General features: G+C 50.5%; 1 protein-coding gene across 2 annotated transcripts in view; it reads left to right on the top strand.

Moving 5' to 3' along the window:
• ADAMTS14 (ADAM metallopeptidase with thrombospondin type 1 motif 14) overlaps positions 1 to 21,185 on the top strand; it is a 94,851-nt gene that overhangs the window by 9,091 nt on the left and 64,575 nt on the right. For both annotated transcript variants that reach the window (XM_081568010.1, XM_081568001.1), the window contains exon 3: positions 17,547 to 17,703. In XM_081568010.1, coding sequence (XP_081424136.1) covers positions 17,547 to 17,703 — 157 coding nt within the window. The remainder of the gene's footprint in view (positions 1 to 17,546; positions 17,704 to 21,185) is intronic.

Raw genomic sequence — 21,185 nt, 5'->3', positions numbered from 1 at the left:
TGGCCCCGCACTGATGCAGAGATTGTCTCCTTGCTCCACGTGCTTCTCCAGCCTTGGTGGTGGCACTTGCTCTTCAGACCCTCAACCCTTCCTAGCCGGGCTGGTGTGTTGTCACCTCACTTTGCAGACCCTGCCTTTGCTCATTCTGTTCACATCTCCCACAGTGCCTTCCCCTTCCCTCTGCTTGAGGCATCTGCCATCTTGGCCACCCTGTTCCCAGAAGTCAGGAACTGTCTGATTTCTCTGCATGCTGAGCACGGGGCTGGGCTCATGATACAAGGGAGGTCATGACTTCAGGAGCAGGGCATAACACAAGAAAGAGAAGAGGGCTAAGTGCTAGGGGAGAGGTGGGACTGTGGCAAACTCCTGTTTGAAGGGAGTGCCAGTCTGGTATCACCTTTGAGTATTTTAAGGCAAAATCAGAAATAGGGATCTATAAGCAAAGTATTCTATTTTTTAAGACAGGGCATGGGCCCAATATAGCAATTTTTTTTTTTTTTTTTTTTTGGCCAGTGAGCAGTACGTGCAGGGGATGAGAGCATGACCCCTGCAACCAGACTGCCTTGGTTGAAATCCCAGCCTTACCTTTTTCATGCTTTGTGGCCTTGGGCAATTGCTGAGCCTCTCTATGCCTCTGTTTCCTCATCTGTAAAGTGAGGATAATATTAGTCACTCTATAAGAGTTGTCATGTGTGCAGAGAGCTCTTTTAACCTAGTACCTGATAGGCTTCAGCCCTTGCTATTGAATGATGTGGATTTATTGGTTGAGTCTGCCAATCTGAGGGATTAGGTGTGGGAAAGAAGAGGAGAGGAAGTCAAGAGCACCCCAGTTTTCTGTGTGACACCCCTAGAGGGGTCTCTGGGCCTTCATCTGGGAGGGCAGAGCCTGTTGCTCCCAGCCTCATCCAGGCCTGTTCATTTTTTCCTCAGGCTGCAGCTTGCTCCTTGCCCCAGTTTGCATTCTTCCCCTGGAACATTCCCATTAGTCTCCTGAAGGCCAGGGTCTGAGCCTAGTGACCTGTGTGTCTCTACAACCCCAGCACTTGCCTCAGGATAGACCTTCAGTGGATGCTGTGTGTCGACGGATGGGGAGAGGGAACATAGACGTCTTGCTTTCAGAAGTAGCTCATGCTGGCATCTTCTCACCCCCACCAGAGAGGGAGGAACAGCGTGCCTGAGCTCAGGGACAGGAGGAATTGTGTAGCCATCTTTGCAGTCGTTCTCCCATACAGACCCTAGGCAAGTGGGTTGATCTCTCTGAGCCTCAGTTTCTGTATCTGTAAAGTGGCTATCCCTACCTTGTAGTTTTGTTGATTAGGAATCAGGCACTTAAAAGTGGTGCCACAGTGCCCAGAACAGTAAGTGGTAGTGTTTGCTACTATTATTGTGGGTCTCTTGGGATAAATACAGAAACTGTGGCAGGTTCCATAGTGGGTTTGTTTCCAGACCCCTGGCTGCTCATTCTACTGCTCTTGTTTCTCAGAAGACCAGTGGGGCCTCTGTCTGAGTGGCCCAGGGTCTGGGTCCTGGGTGGTTTTCCACTCCTCAAGGCATCTGATCTTGTAGTCGTACCTTTCTAGTCTCCCCATGGCTGTGCCTTGCTGTCTGCCCTGGGTTAATAATGTATGTAGGATATGGAGTAGAAGCCAGACATCAGCTCACTGCCACTCCTTCCGAGCAGAGCCGGCCTCCCATTCCAGGGAGGGTTGGTCTGGGGGCTGGTTTTATTTTTCTTCCCTGGCATCTTCAGGTTGGCTGGAGGCAGGGTAGCCTCTGGGCTGCTCTGTGGGCTGGTGAATGTGGTAGGGGCTGCGCTTGCTTTCCATCTGCCTTCCAGCCTCAGTGCGGTCCAGGCCCAGGGGTGGGCTTTTGGTGAGGACTCAGGGAATTTCTGCATTTCCTGGACCCTGCAATGGAAAGTTCCCAAACCATCTGCCAGGCCTGGGCTTCTATCTTCAGCATGCAGGCCTTCCCCTGCCTTTAAAGCCTTAGAAACAACAAGAACAACAACAACAGGAAGAACAACAGTAATATTTGTAGACTGCCTCATTTCTGGCAGCTCCAAGGAGCTCCCTATCAGCGTAAATAACCCACGTGTTATGAACACCTCCAGTTCAGCTTCATTGCCAGAGTTCACCCTAACTTTGGCCTGAGTGTGGGCAGCTATGACTGGAAGAGACTTTGGGGGCCTCTCGGTCCCCTCCTCACTTTCCAGACAAGGAAACTGAGGCTCAGGGAAGGGAGACTCCCCCAGGGTCACACAGTGGGTGACCATCAGGGCCAATGGGGTTCAGGCTCTTGAGTCCCAGTCCAGCGCTCCTCCCCCGCCATTATCTCGTGTAGCCTCTGCCGAGGTAGTAAACAGGAATTGCTCCTCAAGGTCATAAACCCTGAAAGGCCAGGACTTGGTGGCCATGACAACGACTTCAGAACATAGGTGCTTAAGGGACTGGTCCATCAATTGCCCCATGGGGGGCGTCCTGGGAGTCCTTGTGCCTGGGTCCTGAGTGGGCGTGTTTGTAAGGCTCCCACTGTAAATGTGAGTGGCTCAACTTCTTCAAGTCATTGTCGTGAAGACTGGGAAGCCCCTTAAAAAAAAAAAATGCCAGCCTCCCTGTTAGCAGTATTTTAAGCTCAAATGAAACTTCCTGGTGCTTGTCAGCTCCAAGTGGCCATTGCCACTGTTTTATCCGTTTTCATAATTTTGGAGGCCAGTGGGCTGCTGTTCTGCACACACTGCTTGTCATGGACTGTGAAAACCCTGTGGTCTCCTTTTCTTCTGCTTTCCATAACATGGCAGAGAGGTCAGTAGAACAGGCCCTTTTAGAGAAACGTCTGAAGGTAGGAGTGTTTGCTAGGGCACAGTCATTCTGAATGTAAACCTTATTCCCAACGGGTTACTTAAAGCCCTTTGTCAGTTTTTGCTTTTAAGCCAGCCAAATATTTGTACCTTTGATCTGTCCAGAAGACACTTATACCCCCAGGGTGCCCCGCCCCGCAGCAGAAGTTCATTTCCGTCCCTTGAGGTTGGCAGGAGCCCACACTCTGAATTAGCTCCTCCAGCGCAGAGAAACCTTGTTGAGCCCTTGATGTTTCATCACCTCATAATTCACAGTCCCGAGGCTGTCCCCTGAGCCACAGCCGCATTTTGTGGGAGAGGTCTCTCTTATTAAGGGCCCAAGAGGGTTCATTTTGGAGACTTGGATTCGAGGATGTCTGCTGAAGGTGATTTTGTTCTGAAGTTGGTCCTGTGTTGTGGATCATTATTTGTCCCCCTGTGGAGAAGCTCACATCTAGAAGAGGGATAGACAGACCTATCTGGGAGGGATAGAGGATCTGCCAGGAATCACTGGAGGGGGCAGTGATGGGAACATTTGAGCTGAGCCAGAAGGGATCCACAGAGCTCTCTGCAGGGCACAGGCATGAGACCAGCGTGGACAAGCATGGCTCCCAGTACAAAACAGGCTCTGTTTGGCTTTCGAGGGGTGATTTTTGTCGCTAATAATCCCCAAAGGGAAACAAACAGCTTGACAAGAATAACAAGTGGTGGGGTGGTCCAAGGGTGATGGCAGTGCCCTCCCTAACGGCCCTCCCCACTTCCATCAATGCCCCTGGCCATCTCTTTACCATCAGCAGCCAGAGCAGTCTTGTTGGAGCCAAGTCCTCCCCATGATACTCCTCCAGGAGAAGCCAAGCAGCCTCCCTCCTTCCAGGCTGCCTGTGACACCCCTGCCATCCCTCCATGGCCCCCTTCACTCTTCTCCCTCCCCAGATGCTGCATGCACCCACCCCTCATCTCACCCCTTGCTTGTCCTCCAGGGTCCCCTCTTAGCAATATCTTCCCTGACTCCCTTATTTAAAATTTCAACCTCCAGTTCTCTCCTCTGCTTCCTGTTTCTCTACTGGTGTGCTATGTTCTTATGGCTGCCTGTCTCACCTCTGGTGAAGGTCGGCCCCAAGTGAGGAGGGATTTTTGGCTGTGTCCCCTGCACACCTGGAATGGGGTCTGCTCAGCAATCATCTGAGGAATGAATGAGTAGTATTACAGACAGAGGTTTAGGAGAAGTAAACTGCAGAGATGTAAGTGAACATGTAGAGTGAGTGGGGAACCTGGTGAGTGGCCTGAGTGACTGCTGCTGCTGCTCCTAAGTCGCTTCAGTCGTGTCTGACTCTGTGCGACCCCATGGACAGCAGCCCACCAGGCTCCGCCATCCCTGGGATTCTCCAGGCAAGAACACTGGAGTGAGTTGCCATTTCCTTGTCCAATGCATGAAAGTGAAAAGTGAAAGTGAAATCGCTCAGTCGTGTCCGACTCATAGTGACTGCATGGACTGCAGCCTACCAGGCTCCTCCATCCATGGGATTTTCCAGGCAAGAGTACTGGAGTGGGGTGCCATTGCCTTCTCTGCCTGAGTGACTGGGACGTGGGCATTTGAACTGCTAGTAATAGGGGTTAACACAAACAAGCTCTGGGGAAGTGTCAGAGTTCTAAAAAACTTGGAAAACATACAAACAGTGCCGGGCCCTGGGCAGGGTTAAAGATAACAATGGGCCTCATTTGATGGTGCTTTCTAGCTAATGTGGTTTTGTCCACTTCTCCCCTCTGTAGAGGAAGGCAGTGATGCCTAAATGTTGTCAGGAGACTGTCAGGAGTTCAGGCATCTAGGTCCACTCATCTTTCCATTCTCCTGTGCTCACGTGCCTTCTGTAGTGCCCTCTGGAGTAGGCTGATGTCAGGGTGGATCAGAGGGGAGCCCTGGCTGGGACAAGTGACCTGCTGGGGCCCAGCCCTCAGCTGCAGCCGCACCTTTTCCTGGCACCACCCCACCATCCTCTGGCTTGCCTCTGATCTGTAGGATTCAGGCCTTGATGGGGGGAACCATTCCCCAGCTCAGGGCCTGGCAGCCACACTGCCTCCTGGCATTTGAGGGCTAGTTCCTGTCTCCTCGTCTTGAAGCCCCGACTGCTGCCAGGACTTTGAGCCAATCAGGGGGCCAGGCAGAGCTCCCAGCCCAAGCTTGGTGGGCCATCCATGGTGGTGACAGAGGGATAAGCCTCAGAGCCACGTGGCTCCTAGGCACGGGGAATGGAAACTGGTGGCGGCTGCCAGCCTGGCAAGGTCTGCCCTGGACTCTGCCTGGGCTCCAGGGTGGGGGTTTGCCGCACAAGGGGACTCTCTGAGCACCTGCAGGTGAGGCCCTGCCCTGCTGCTAGGCCAGGACCCATGCTGCTGGGAGGCAGGGCATCATAAGAAGTGAGTGCCCTCCCTTTAAGCACATTTGCCAGGCTGGAAGAAGTTGCAAGAAGATCTAAGCAACTCTGTTCTCCAAGGGGCCAGAGGACAGAATCACTCACTGCTTTCAGCAGCAGCAGCAGCATAGAAAAGATATTGTTACTAATTGTCCTTAATCTCTGCACTGTGGGCTCCTAGCTGGGGGGTTGTGACATCATTGACTGGCCACTGGCCACACCAGTAGGTCACAGATTCCCTCCTTGCTTCCCAGACACACTCAGCTCAGGGCAGTTTTAGCAACTCACTCCTCACTCACAGTGGAGTGACACCTCAAGGGGAGAGGGTGGCAAGGTTCTGAGACAGCACCTAAGGCATAAATCACATTTGGTCCAGGTGATCCTTGGCCATGCTCAGCCCAGGAAGATGCTCACACTGTAACAGGTGTGCAGTCACCCGGCCTGTCCTGGCTCCCCTTCCCCGAATCCCATTCGGTCAGGGAGTGTACTCATTGTCCTTTGTCCCCTCTCTTTCTTGTGCATTTCCTGTATAATGGCAAACTAATTCTGGTCGAACACAGCCTGCTGCTACTGCTCTTTTTGTGAAACATGGATGATCACTTAAACATCCATTTCGTACCATTGCACCATTTGGAAGCTTCCAGAATTGAGGCCAGGGGTTCCGAGCCCTGGCTGCACATTAGAATCACCTGTGCAGGTTTGAGACACTACTGATGCTTGCTCCCCTGACCCCACCACAGATATAATTCATTTGTCTGGGCTGTGGCCTGGGCATTAGGCGTTCTGCAGATTCCACAGGTGATACTAATGGGCATCAAGGGGTAAGACCCACTGTAGTAGCATTCTGGGAAAGTCTGCTTTGTGTTTGATGGAAAAGCTGGGGAATCGGGAGAGCCAGGCTGAAGAAGGAAGGAAAGACTACCCTGCCTGGTGTTAGGTTGGGCTTCAGGAGGGGACATTTTCCTCTCATTATGTCATTCCCTTTAGTTTCAGGAGTGGAGACTGAGGCTTGGAAAGCATCACCCAGCAGCTTGAGTTGGAGCAAATTCCGGGAGATAGTTAAGGACAGGGAAGCCTGGTGTGCTGCAGTCCATGGGGTCGCAGAGAGTCAGACACGACTTAGTGACTGAACAACAACAACCCAGCTGGCAAAGGTGCTGCCTGGGTCCCAGCCACAGGTGTTTCACTCCCAGGTGTAGCTGCTACATCCTTTACAAGGAGGTTGGGTGATAGAAGACAGGGGTTCCATTGGGTTTATTTCCTTTTAAACTTTGTTTTAAAATCATTGTTATGCAATTTTTAGTTGCTTATTGTAGCAGGCAAACGTTCTGTGCAGAATCAGCTTTCCTATTTAGATAGGGGAATCAGAAAAGTTAGAAGACACCTAAACGTTTATAGAGAAGGAAATTGCCTACAACTTCACACTTAGGTGGTACATTTTCACTAACCTTTTGTCTGCCTGTGTTCCTTTTAAAAATGTTTTGTTGGAGTATAGTTGCTTTACAATGTTGTGTTAGTTTCTGCTGTACAGCAGAGTGAATCCGTTATACTATACATATATCCACTCTTTTTTAGATTTCCTCCCCATTTAGGTCACCACAGAGCATTGAGGAGAGTCCCCTGTGCTGTAAGTAGGTCCTCATTAATTATTTTATACATAGTAGTGTATGTACACTAGCCAATCCCAATCTCCCAGTCCATCCCACCCTCTACTCCCCACCTTGGTAACCATAAGTTTGTTCTGTACATCTATGACTCTCTTTGTCTGCCCATGTTCTTTCTCACATTTACAATTCCTGAGAACCAGCCTCTTCTTAGTAAGGACTTTTTCCGTAAGGATGCTTAACCATTGGTATTTTTTCTCAGGGATTTCTTCCTATGTACAGACAGGGGATCTGAGCAGGTCAAAGCCAGGTTGCAGTGGAGCCAGGACTTAGGGGTGAACCATCCATAGTTCCAGAATGTTGCTCCCTTCATGAGCCACTGGTACTCCCAGGCCCACTTTGAATCATAGTCATGCTAATCATGGCAGCACAGCAAACTCTAACACTTAGACAGCCTTGCTGCTGGCTCGGACTGTTCTAGATTCTCCATGTGTGTTTCTCCAAGCAACTCATAAGATCAGTACCCTTATAGTCCTGAAGCACAGGGATGTTTAGTAACTTGTCCAAGACTCCATGGTTTGAGCCATGGCAGGCCCCAGGGATCCTGGCTCTAGGGTCTCTGCACTGACCCAGCACACCCACCACATTGCTTCTCCTTGAGAAGGGTCTTTGCTGCCAATGGACTGCTAGCTTCCCTAGCCTTTCACCCAGCAGCTCCCAGGGTGTGGGGCCTGCAGAGGTCATGACCCTGGAAGTGGGCCGAGCCCGCACGCGTTCATCCCAGAAAATTGCCTCCAGCTGGTGGAGGCCGTCTGCTTCCTGGGTCTCTTCCGAGCCTCCGGCGGTTCTGGGAGCCCTGATGCCGCCCGTGTGGGGTGTGTGTTGCTCTTTGGGGCCAAGCCTGGCGGCTCCCGGCTCCATCCTCTGAGGGTACCTTCCTCCAGCCTGTCCCCAGGGCTGCAGCTCGGCGTGAATCAGCTTTCAGACTCTCCTTGGCTTGGGCCCAGGCCTTGGCAGCCCAGCGTCCAGCAGAGCTCCTGTGGCTTGGGGCTTCACATCAGGTTTGAATTATGTGGAATCTCAGTGTCCGCAGGCTTTCATCCTGGCTGTGCTGAGTCACGCTTCCGTGGTAGCAGGCAGCCTGTATGCCTCCTGCATGTGAGTTGGCTGAGGGCATGTGTGGTGTTCGCCTGCTCGTGTGTTGTGTCTCTGTGTGTATTGTCCCTTTCTGTGCTCTGGGTGCTGCATGTCCCTTGTTTCCACGCGTATATGTCATTTCTCTGCCTGTCTCATATCTCTGTGTATACCAGCCTTATTAACGGCTTTATTGAGATACAATCTACATACCATGCAAGTCACCCATTTAATGTGTACAGTTCAGTGGATTTTTATTAAATGCACAGAGCCATGTAATTATCGTGTCTGTGTACTCAGTCTTGTCTGCCTCTTTGCGACCCCATGGACTGTAGCCCACCAGGCTCCTCTATCCATGGGGTTTTCCAGGCAAAAATACTGGGGTGGGTTGCCATTTCCTCCTCCAGGGGATCTTTCTGATCCAGGGATCAAACCTGTGTCTCTTGAGTCTCCTGCTCTGGCAAGCAGATTCTTTACCACTGCCCCACCTGGGAAGCCCATGTAATTATTACCATGTTTAATTTTAGAACATTTTCACTATCTCAAAAAGAAGCTCTGTGTCTTTTGTCAGCACCTGCCACCCCAAATTCATTACCTCAGCCCCTGGCAGCCACTAATCTATTTTTTGTCTCTATAGATTTCCCTGTTTTAGATTTTTACATGAATGGAATTGTATAATATGTGACTTTTTGTGATTGACTTCTTTCGCTTAGCATAATGTTTTCAAAATTCATCCATGTAGAATTTTTCAGCATTTCTTTCTTTTTTATGGCTGAATAACATTCCATTGTACAGATACACTACATTTTGCTTATCCATTCATCTGCTGATGGGCATTTGGGTTGTTTCCACATCTTGGCTGCAGTGGACGCTTGTGTAAAGGTTTTTGTAGACTTATGTTTTCATTTCTCTTGAGTTTATACTGAGTAGAATTGCTGGCTCATGTGGAAACTCTGTTTAATATTTTGTGAACTGCCAGACTGTTTTCCAAAGCGGCTGCATCATTTTACATTCTCACCAACAATTTATGGGGGTTACAGTTTCTCCACATCCCTGTCAACACTTATTAGTGTCTGACTTTTTGATTCTAGCCATCCTTGTGGGTGTGTAGTATCTCACGGTGGTTATGATGTGCATTTCCATAATGACTAATGATGCTGTGCATCTTTTCATGTGCTTAATGGCCATTTGTATATTTTCCTTAGAGAAATGCTCAGATTCTTTCCCCATTTTTATTTCATTTCTTTTGCTTTATTTTTTTGAATTTACTTATTTGTTAATTTATTTATTTGGCTACCGGGTCTTAGTTGCAGCAAGCAGGATCTCAGTTGTGGCATGTAGGATTGAACCTGGGCCCCCTGCATTGGGAGCATGGCGTCTTAGCCACTGGACCACCAGGAAAGTCCCTCTATCCCCATTTTAAAATTGGGTTGTCTTTTTATTACTGAGCAGTAAGTGTTCTTTATATATGTTAGGTATGTCACTCACAAGGAGAGCTGAGGCTGGTTTCTTATGTTTATGTACCCCCACCGTCAAGCCCAGCATGCAGTAGATGCTTCATGAAAACATGAGGACCTATTGAGGGAGGAAAGGGTGGCCTCAGGGTATAGGGGTTTGTGGGTAGGGCTGCCCCCACAACACTTGTCAGGAATCAGACAATGGCCCAGGATGATCTCTCAGAGGGGCTGGTCCCTGCAGGCTATGTCGGATGCATCTTTCATCCAACTGAGTTAACAAAACTGTGAGGGAAGTTGGAAGACCTGCAAAAGCCTAATCCCTGGGTCCACCCGTTCCCTTGATTTTTGACTTGAGCAACTAGGGAAAAGAGTTTCATTTGCTGAGATGGGGAAGGCAAGGGGAGGAATAGGTCTGTTTTAAAGGTTGAGGTGCCCAACAGAAGCCCAGGGTCTGTGTCAAGGAGGCTGTTGGACATTCCTCCATGGAGTTCTGGGAGGGGTCAGGGCTGAGAATGTAATTTGGGCTGCTGCTGCTGCTAAGTCGCTTCAGTCGTGTCCGACTCTGTGCAACCCCATAGACGGTAGCCCACCAGGCTCCTCGTCCATGGGATTTTCCAGGCAAGAGTACTGGAGTGGGTTGCCATTGCCTTCTCCTGTAATTTGGGAGGTATCTGCAAATACATGGTATGTAAAGCCATGGGATCAGGCGAAGTCCCCAGGGAGCATGTGTGTGGCTGAAGGAGCTGAGAGAGACCAGGACAAAGAAATGATGTCTGGCTCTGAATACATGAGGTCTCAGGTGACTATGACGAGGGCAATTTCTAGGAAGTAGTGGTTCTAGAAGTCCCTGTGGGGTGGATAGAGAAGAGGTACAAGGCACAGAAGTGGAGGCAGTGAGAAGTGTGGACAGCTGTGCTGTGGAGGGAGAAAGAGACCCTGGCAATAGCTGGGCAGGGCTGGGAGGGAATTGCACAGAGATCAAGTGCATTCATGTGTCAGCGAAATGATCCAGGAGAGAGGGAGGGCCTGGTGATGCGGTAAAGAGGGATGCTAATTGCAGGAGTTAAGTCTTGAGGAGGTGAGATGGGGATGGTCCTAAGCTCAGGGTATGGTGGGAGGAGGGGGGGGCACAGCTATGGGAGTTCATGCTGTGATGGGAGGGCGTGCTTGATGGTGTCTGTTTTCTCCTTGAAAACAGGAGAGAGTGGGGGTGGGGACGGTGTTAGACGTCCAAGCCCAAGGGAAAGTGAGAACACCGGTGTAACTGGTAGTGCTGCAGATTCCCCAGTCAGCATTATGTTCACCTGAGAGCTCTGGCCACTGATTTCAGGTGAGACTTGTGAGGACCATGTGCATTTCCTCTGTCAGTGTGCAGACACGGAGTGGGTGGAGACTTGGGTTAAACCGGGACAGAGGCTTCTCTGGGAGAGCAGGATGGAGGGAAGTGTGGGAGAGAGTTATGAGTGTTTGCAGAACTATTATGTATTGTGATGGAGAAGTCCAAGGTGATGAGAAGGGAAGTAAGAACTTGGAGGGGAGATTGACAGTGGTGGAATGGTGGGTTCATGTGTTGGAAGTCTTAATGAAGTTTAGTGGTAGCTGGAGCCAGCATGTTGGAGTTATTGAGGGAGACAAGGAGATACCCACAGTCAAAGTTTCTGAGGTTGTAGCAGGTGATATGGTCTTGGGGGGAGCCTGGCTGGCAGTGGCTGGGGATAGAAGCAGGTGGCTATATTGGGGGAGAACCTGGCGGAAGCCACTTCTGATTCTCATGCCAATCCTAGTTGTGTGCATCGTCCCAGCCTCCACTTGCTGGGTTATCTTTTGTCTCTTCCAGTGGCATAGTTTCAGGTTAAATTTGCTGGAAGCCTAGAACCTAAGACAGCACAGCTGGCAGTAAAAGCCTCGTGATGGAATTCCCAGAACAAGTTCAAGCCTGAGAACACACTCTCCTTGGGAGGTGGCAGGATGCTTGGGTTGGGGGTGGCCTGCACTGCTTGATTCCCTACTGGGGAGGCCCCACAGAGACTGGCTTTGGAACGAGAAGGAAGGGGAGACTGGCCCACTACTCCATCTTGAAATGGGCCCTCCTTCTGGGCATTTGACACAAGTTAGCCAATCTGAGAGTGCAGCAAGAGACCTCAGGATTCCCTTTTCCCAGAGGACCTGCAGCTGTCCTCTCAGAGTCAAGCCACTGGCTCTGCCTGGACCCAAGTCTGCCCCTTGCTCACTGTCTCTGCATCTGACTCAGCACAGATGGACCCTTGCCCTAGTCCTAGGCATCCCTTGGGGATTTCTTTCTGTGGCCTCCCTGGAGATCTGACTGTTGGTTCATTGTACCCTCACCTCCCAGTTTACATGCAAGTATGTGCAACTTTACAGTAAACATGTTATTCTAACATGTATGTACTAATTTCAAAATAATGTGACTTCAATTATCTGCTAAAATATTTGAGTCCTCACCCTGATGACAGATAGCTGCTGGTAACCAAGTGAACTCATTTATGACCCACAGTAGTCACCTATCCAGTCATCACCTGGCTCCTTCAGGTGACCTGGAATTACGCTTTGGACTTGGGTTTTTTCCTGAGGGGAAACTGGACTGGAAAACCACAGTTAGCATGACCTGAAGGCCTCTGGATGAAGATTGCAGCAGCAGGTGTCACCTTTGCAACCAAAAACAACGTCACAGCCATACTAGAAAATTCAAACCGGCCCCTCCATCAGCCACGCACCTTCCAGGAAAGGACCCTCAGAAGCAGCCTTGTTAAAGGGTTCAGACCAGGGCAGAGGGGGCCGGGCCTGCCCACTGGTGGGTTTCTATTTGGAGAAATTGCCTGAGGGCCTGTACGATGTGTGGTCCAATTGGATAGAATCAGCTATTTGTTGTTGTTTTTATTGCATGAAGATCCTTTCCAGTATATATTTCCTGCTTACTGTTTCCAGAAGAATAAGTTATGGGTGAAAACAGATATGGCTGACATTTATTTTCCATTCTACCAGGATTTATTTTCTCCCCCTTTCTTGATTTCTTATACAGAAATTCGATTTGATTTTAGTGTCTTAAAATTAGCTACCACTTTTCAGAAATATAAACATCTCATAAATTGAGAGACAGGAGTAATTAAGAGAGGAGGGGGAGAGACAGAAAGTTCCTGTTGCCAGTCTGTCTGCCCTGAGTGTTGCCTGGTTTCCTGGCCAGGGCAGTGCTGAAGGAGAGCATGGGCCAAACCTCTCCTGATGCAGATGGGGAAACCAAGGGCCTTGGGGAGGGACCAGCCCAGGCTGCCTCCTGATCTGGTGGCTGGGCCTGCCTTCCCATCCCTTCTCCAGGAGGAGGGTCTTAGACACTAAGAGTGAGCCCAGACCTGGATTGGAATTGCTTGTCAAGACCTGGGGGTGATGCCCAAAATACATGAAGATGATCATTAGGGAGGTCCTGCCTTCAGTGCCAGGGAGGGCTGGTGAGATCCTCAGTTACAGAGAGGTTTGAAGCTTATTTTCCAGGTTGCATGTCAGAGCCTTGGGTCTTCTCCCTAAACAGTTCACTGGGGTGGGAAAATAGGGGTTCTTCTAGCTGTTCCCTGGGGAGAGGCCTGAGGATGTGTTGGGGGGCTAGACTAGTCCCAGGAATCCCGGGCTTCCTTGTCTGCTGGAGCCGAGCTGGTGTGTGAGGTGGGAGTCCTTTCAGGGGAGCAGTCACCTGGGCAGTGAGCGGAGTTGGCTCCCTTTAGGGCTGAATGCTGATGCTTCTGCTCATCCTCACGGCAGTGGTAGAAGGTGGACTGGTTTCCATCGAGTGTTTTTGCCCAGAGGTGGGAAGTGAACAACCTGCTTGCTCTGCAAGGTCAGTCCCAGAGGCCCAGGGACTTGCAGATGGGACTGTGAGAGGAACGTCTCCTTGCTCCAAATGGGCCCCCAGGTCAGAAGCGGGCCCCGGGATGGCCTGAGGTAATAGAGCCTAGTGATGAAGAGCCACACGGAGCTGAGCTCTGCTCTGGTGCTGTCCCTGACTTGATGAGTGACTCCGGGCAAGTTATTTAACCATTCCGTACCTCTGTTTCCTCATCCATGAGATGGGTCTAATATAAATGCCTACCTCATAGGGTTGTTGTAAAGATGAATTAAGATGTGTAAATGTGAGTGGCAGATACTGTTAGTGTTGCTATTCAGTCGATAAGTGGTGTCCAACTCTTCGCGACCCCATGGACTGTAGCACACCAGGCTCCTCCGTTCTTCACTGTCTCCCGGGGTTTGCTCAAATTCGTGTCCATTGAGTCAGTGATGCTATCTCACTCATTACTAGCAATGATAATAAGACTTCACCAAGGACAGAATGCAGGGAAGTGTGTCGAGCTCAGTATGACAGTAAAAGTGTCCCCGCAGAGACCAGGTTACATCTTGAGAGGGGGAGCTCTCTGTCACTAGAGGCATCCAAGCAAATATCAGAGGCCCCCTGACTAGCGTATTGAAGCTGGAGACTGGGGCAGACGTGGTGATCTTGAAAGGGGGACATGAGCCGGAAGGGAGTGCCTTGTAGCCCAGCCCATTCTGTGAGCATTTTTCTGAACTCTGCAACCCTCATGGGAGGCCCTGAGGTCTGGTGGCCATGGTGACTCTGGGTGGTGAGGCACAGGGAATGCCAGATTCTGGAGAATCCTCTGGGGCAGTGGGTTAACCAAGTTCCAGAATAGGGGAGGCTACGGTGAAGTGACCCAGTGTGTATGTGTAGGGGGGTCACTGAATGGAGTCTTCTGCCCCCTGGTCTAGAGAACTCTCTCTCCTCTGCTAGAGTTTGGCCTGGATGAAGCACAGGTCATCTGACTTCTGCTGTAAGGGTCTCTTGCTTTGCTTGGTCCAGGGGGGCTTCAGTGGGGTGGGAGCACTGACCTTGGGGATTAGACAGAGGTACAGAAGGTGGGATGGGATGGATGGGCGGGGACCTTGGTGGAGAGTCTCTCTTGGCAGCTGAGCTGCAGTAGCTTTGGGTGGAAAGCCCTGGGCCCTGCCGCCCTGTGTACCCTGGAAGACTGGCTTCCTTCAGGGGCTGTGCATATCCTCAGTGGCAGAGGCTCTTCGACTTGGCCATGACTTATGCAGGGCTTCCCTGGTGGCTCAGACGACAAAGAGTCTACCTGCAATGCAGGAGACCCGGGTTTGATCCCTGGGTTGGGAAGATCCCTTGGAGAAGGAATGGCTACCCAGTCCAGTATTCTTGCTTGGAGAATTCCATGGACAGAGGAGCTGGGCAGGCTACTGTCCATGGGATTGCATAGAGTCAGACGTGTCTGATTGACTAACACACTTTCTGTGCAGGTTTGGCATAGCCTCTGCCCATGAGCCTGAATGCCTCCCCAACCCCACATGGCCCTTCCTGCTCCTACATCTGCATTCAGGTCCCTTACTTGCTGTGTCCTTTCCAGCTCATGTGGGTTTCTTTTGCCACCCTATCAGTTTCTCCCTTCTTTCACCATAGAAATTACTTTCCCTCTGGCCATGGGGATCGAGCGAGAACTACCAATCCCAGGGTGACCATGAGAGTCAGGCCAGACTGACCACAGGTCCCCTGGGCTGTACCAGATGGGACTATGCAAGGAAAGCCTTCTTGTCTCTGGTGTCAGAGCAGAGATGTACCTGTGAGAACATACCTTGTCTGGGAGAGTGAAGCTGATGCAGAGGGTTTGTGAGGAGGGTGCGGAGAGAGCCAAGGCATTGCTGCTGCTGCTGCTGCTGTCGCTTCAGTCGTGTCTGAATCTGTGCGACCCCATAGATGGCAGCTCACCAGGCTCTGCCGTCCCTGGGATTCTCCAGGCAAGAATACTGGAGTGGATTGCCATTTCCTTCTCCAGTGCATGAAAGGGAAAAGTGAAAGTGAAAAGTTGCTCAGTCATGTCTGACTCTTAGCAACCCCATAGACTGTAGCCTACCAGGCTCCTCTGTTCATGGAATTTTCCAGGCAAGAGTACTGGAGTGGGGTGCCATTGCCTTCTCCGGAGCCAACACATTGGGCCCCTCATTTCCAGTGCCTGCACCTGCCATGGTTTGTCCAGGGACCTACACGCTCCCCTCTGGTCCAAGAGGGTGCAAGCTGAATTTCTGCCCCTTGCAACCATGAGCCTGATGGATCCCTGTCCATCAGGTACACCTGCCAGAGCACCAAGCCCAACAGTTTGGCCATCTTCTGCTTCTCTGTGGCCTCCTCTATCCAGATGATGAACAACTCACAGCCAAAGGCCGGGCCTCATTATCTGTTTTTCACTGCCCTGGGCACGTGGCAGGTGCAAAAGTTAAAAAGAGAAAGCACTTTAAAAGAAAGGATGCCTGCTTAATATAGAGTTTGACGTTGACATTTTAATAAGCAGACTGGAGCTTTTGCAGACAGTTGAGTGTCCTCTGATAAAATGGTTACCTTGAGGAGCTCCAGACTTACTCTGGTAATGCTGCTAATTTCCCTAGAACATTTTTTGGCCTCCTGATTGGTGCAGAAGGCAGCTATCTTGGTTCTGATCCAAAATGACGTTGGCAGTTTGATGAAGACACATAGCTGGGAAGGACAGGAGGAAGATGGGTTGTTCTGGGAGGTTCAATGTCGTGTGTGCAGGAAGCCTTGAAGGGAGTTCCCTAAGAAACAAGCTCAAAACAGACTGAGGTGGGAAAACTGGTGGAATTTAGTTGCGTAAAGTAATGACTGCTTTAAAAAGAGGCAGCTCCTATTCAAACAGGAAGGCCCAATAGATTTATAAAAATGGTTTCCTTCATTCCCTGTTTTGTGTTCACAGCTGCATTCCCAGTGTCTGGCACAAGGCTGGTATGTAGTAGGCACTCCATAGGTGTTTGTTGAATGAGTGAAGGAATTCAACAAGTAAGTATTTATTAAGGATTGCCTCCTATCGTCCAGGCACCGTGGCAGGTGTCCCTCACTGCTTTAAAGAGCTGACGTGTGCATGGGGGCGGGAGACTGTATAGCTACACTCGTATTCACACACACTTCGTTATATATTTCATTTACCCCTGTGAATATTGCCTTCATCTGGGACCTAATGACATGTTGGTTGGGCTTGGCCAAGGTTATATTTTTATGTTTTTTATTTCCAAAGCCAGCACTTGATATTTTTAAGGGACTATTGATGCAGGTGAAAAATCAGATTAAAACATCGAGCACACACTCCTGGGGCACTGTCCTTGCTCGTTTATTGTCAGCAAACGCAAGCTGCACACACACGCTTTAAATCTGAAATAACAGCACTCTTTGCTGGAATTGGGGTCCAGTGCCCACCTTAGGGGGGCTTCCCAGGTGGCATTGATGGTAAAGAACCCGCCTACCAATGCAGGAGACATAAGAGATGCAGGTTCAATCCCTGGGTCGGGAAGATCCCCTGGAAGAGGGCATGGCAACCCACTCCAGTATTCTTGCCTGGAGAATCCCATGGGCAGAGGAGCCTGGCAGGCTACAGTCCATGGGGTTGCAAAGAGTTGGACATGACTGAAGCGACTTAGCATGCATGCACCTTTGTTTAGAGGAAATGTTACATGGAACCCCATGAGTGCACAGCACAGAAAAAGTGGATCTGTTATGGACACGATGGGAGGGAGTGAGGGAAGGAGAGAGTGGGACGAATGGAGAGAGTAGCGTGGAAACATCTACACTACCATATGTAAAATAGATAGCCAGTGGAAATTTGCTGTATGACTCAGGGAACTCAAGCCAGGGCTCTGTGACAACCTAGAGGGGTGAGATGGGGAGGGAGGTGGGAGGGAGGTTCAAGAGGGAGGGAACATATGTATACCTATGGCTGATTCATGTTGATGTATGGCAGGAACCAGCACAATGTTGTAAGGCAATTATCCTTCAATTAGAAATAAATCAAAGAAAAAGAAAAGTGGCTCTGCTCTGCTTGCGATGGGCATGGGGGCCCTGCTCGACCACCTAACACCCTCTTCCCACTTCCCTGCTGGCATCCGAGGGTCCCCAAGCCCCTAGAGGAAGAGCCTGCTCTCGTGTGGTCACACTCATTTGCACACACATGCACACCTGTTCTGCTGTGTATTCACGTCTCTGCTCTCTCCCCCTTCCCCCCTGCTTGCCACATCCCTGGTTCAGGCTGGCCTCATCCGTACGGACAGCACTGACTACTTCATCGAGCCCTTCCAGCGTGGGCAGCAGGAGATGGAGGCCAGCGGGAGGAAGCACGTGGTGTACCGGCGGGAAGTCGTCAGGCAGCCATGGACAGAGCCCCTCGGGGACCTTCACAATGAAGGTAGGCTGTGGTTGGGGGTGCCACGTCTACCTCCCTCCACATCACAGGGATGTTTTTTTCAGGTAACTTCTGGCCTGGGCTTTTCAACTCCTGGCCTCAGTCTTCTCGTTGGTGTAATGGGTCTGGGCCACATAGATCTACTGCACCAGCAGGGAAATTGCCCTCCATTTTAGGGGCTACCATAGCAGGCTGGAGTGGGGGCCAGAGGAGTGACTTGAGCCCCCTGAGTCTTGAGCCCCTCCTTGAGTCTCAGAGGGGCTCAGCGTTGCTTTGCAAAGCTGTTCCTCTGCCAGGACAGAAGGTGGAATGACTGCAGTTAGCTTCTCCCCCTGGAAATCATCTCCACCCCTGGGAACCACAGGAAGGAGTTTCTTTGGGCACTCCTAGGGAGACTGCCTGGGGTCAGGCTACCAGTCAGCTCTGTGTTCAAAAGACCGTTTAAAAATCCTACCTCCAGGGACTTCCCTGTGGTCCAGTGGTTGAGAATCTGCCTGCCAATGCAGGGGTCACGGATTCAACTGTTGGTCCGGGAAGATTCCACACGCCAGGGAGCAACTAAGCCCATGTGCCCCAACTACTACAGCCTGCACACCCTAGAGGCTGTGCTCCGCAACAAGAGAAGCCACTGCAATGAGAAGCCCGTGCACCACAACTAGAGAGTAGCCCCCACTTGCTGCAACTGGAGAAAAGACCATGAGCAGCAACAAGGACCCAGTGCAGCCAAAAATAAATGAATAAATAATTTTTTTAAAAAACAGCTTAAATGTGAAAAAAAAAAAGATATCCTACCTCCAATGTCGTTTACTGTGTGACCTTAAGCAAGTTACTTAACATCTCTGAACCTGTTTTTCTAATCTGTAAAGTGGGATGATCATTGCTAACTCTGAGGTTTTATGTGTTCTGTTATAAATGTTGTAATGTGTATAGAACTCCCAGCATGGAGCTTGGCATGTGGTAGGTGTTTAATGAACGGTTGCTGTTGTTAAGGCTTTGTTACTAGGGTAACTGCTGCCAGGTTGGGGTGAGAGTCTCTGAGAGGGGCCCCTATGCAGCCGGTGAGCAGTACTGGAGCCTGCCCACCAGTAGTACGCAGGACCCATGGTTGAGCCGGTGAAGTGGTGAACGCGTTGTGTGCTGGTCCTAGGCCTGTGCCAACTTCATAGTCCAACTGAGCTTTGTCTCAAAGCCCCTTTGGCCATGAGGACATGCGTGGATTTCACCTTCCTTCCTGGGTGGAATCTGGCCATGAGTGACATACCCTCCTGCCTGGACCCTGGCGGAGTCGGGCCCAGCGTGAAGGAATGCCTGGAAACCAGTTGTCCCCACGTACAATGCATCCTTTAAAGCCTCAGCTGCTCTCCCCATGTTGCTCTTAAGTGATGCCACACTTATGTTATGATGGTGGAGGGCTCTGCAGTTATGTTATGATGTGGGAGGGGATGGGGGGAGCCTCGGGTGGCTGGGCAAGGTTTCAGGAGCTTGGTGGTGACCCGCACTGTTACCTCCACCACTGTTGGAAGGAATGACAAGTCTCCCTTGGGCTCTGTTTCATCTGAGGCCAGCTCTGAATCAAAAGACCGCAAATCCTCCCTTTTGAGAGAGACCTTGGGGAAGTCCTACGCCAGGGCTGTGAGCCTGGAACCAGCTTCACAGTCGGCCACCATGATCAGCGACTGGGAGGCTGAGACCACTGAGCTCCGGGTGGGGTTCAGGCCTCGAATGCTGTCCTGTCTTCCCCTTGTCAGGTTGCCTGGCTGTACCTCCTGTGGGCGGTGTTGTGCCCTGGGCCCATCTGGGTTCTTCCTTAGAAAGACAAGGGTGATAGGGGACTTTCTTGAAAACCTGTGACTCACTCTGTTATTTAAAGGCGAGCAGTGGGTCTGAGCCTGGTATGTGAAGTTCTTTTGGGTGTGCCTGTCTCCACTTAACATTCTTGGTTAAGATGAAAGGTTTGACCTCGAAGGCTGTGCCCTGGACGTTTCCATGCTCCTAATGTTGTCCTGTCCTCCCTCAGCCCAAAGTCCTGCTCTGTAGCCCTCTTCCCACCATCTAGGTCAATGGAACGTGGATGCTTGTGTGCCCGTAGCCAGAATTCTGGCTTCTTGGCTGGGGTTCGGGGCTACCAAACACCAGGGCAGTTCATTCCCTCAAGGGCAGCCAGCCAGCCTGGGGCTTAAGGCTGCTGTTGCTGCCATTTTTTAATTGAGAGAAAATCCATTTTAATGTATACAATTCAGTTTTTTTAAACTATATTCACAATTTTGTGGGATCACCATTATTGGGATCACCATCACATTACATCCCACATTAATGGGATCACCATCACCATTATCTAATCCTAGAACATTTCCATCACTCCCATAAAAATACCACATACCCATGAATCAGCTGTCACCCCCATTTTCCCCTTCTCAGCTCCCTGGCAACCACTAATCGACCTTCTCTCTCTAGAGCTTTGTCTCTTTTGGACATCCCCTATAGATGGAATCATACAGTCTTTGGCCTTTTGTGACTGGCTTTCTGTCACTTAGTGTGTAAGATCAATCTCTGCTGGTGCGTGTCTTAGTACTTCACTCCTTTTCATGGCAGAGTAATATTCTACCACACGGAGAGACTACATTTTGTCTATCTGTTCATCTGTTGGTGGAAATTTGGGTCGTTTCCATTTGGTGACTGTTATAATGCTGCTGTGAACATTCATGTACAAGTTTTCATGTGAACATATGTTTTCCATTGTTTTCAGTATATACGTAAGATGCTGTAAAGATGTAGGTCCTATGGTAATACTCTGTTTAACTTTTGGGGGAACTGTCAAACTGTTTTCCAAAGCAGCTGCACCATTTTATATTTTCTTGGGGCTTCTTGGGTGGGCTCATTGAAAGTTTCTGGTGACCTGCTGCCCTCACCCTTCCCACTTTGAGAATTCCCTATATGTGGCCTGAAGGATGAGAGACACATAGAAGAGGGTGTGAATGGATCATCTCCAAGGTCTGCGGCTGATGTCAGCAGGCCCTCCCCAATGCCTCTCACTGTTTTTTGAGATGGAAATCTGGGTGGGCCCTGTTAGGGTGTGATAATGGGGAGTGGCAGGCCTGGGTGTACATTCTGGATGTTTGCCATGAACTTGCTGTGTGACCTGAGATGAGTCAGGTGACCTCTCTGAGCCTCCCTTTGTCAGACCTGGCAAGGAGAGCTGTGAGGAGTTGAGCTTCCCTTTTCCCTTGCAGTCCTGAAACCTCCAGGCACTGCTCAGTGTGTTGGGAGTGGCTGTTGTAATTCAACTCACTCCATGGAGAGAGCCTTTGACCTTCCTTGTCCCTTCCTGGGGGTCTCTTCCCCTCTCCCCCAGGAATTTGTCTCTGGGCTGCTGCACTCACCATTGGGCTCAGATAGCAGGGCCACCAGGAGCTCTGGTGCAGTATTACCTGCAAAGAGAGAGGCACTGGCCTCAGGGGCAGTGAGGGCGGACACTGGTCCAAACC

Source organism: Giraffa tippelskirchi, chromosome 2, assembly GCF_054371585.1.
Source record: "Giraffa tippelskirchi isolate mGirTip1 chromosome 2, T2T-mGirTip1v1.2.pri, whole genome shotgun sequence".
Lineage (NCBI taxonomy): Eukaryota > Metazoa > Chordata > Mammalia > Artiodactyla > Giraffidae > Giraffa > Giraffa tippelskirchi.
Note: the sequence above shows the minus strand (reverse complement) of the source record. Positions and strands in the feature narration are given on the sequence as shown.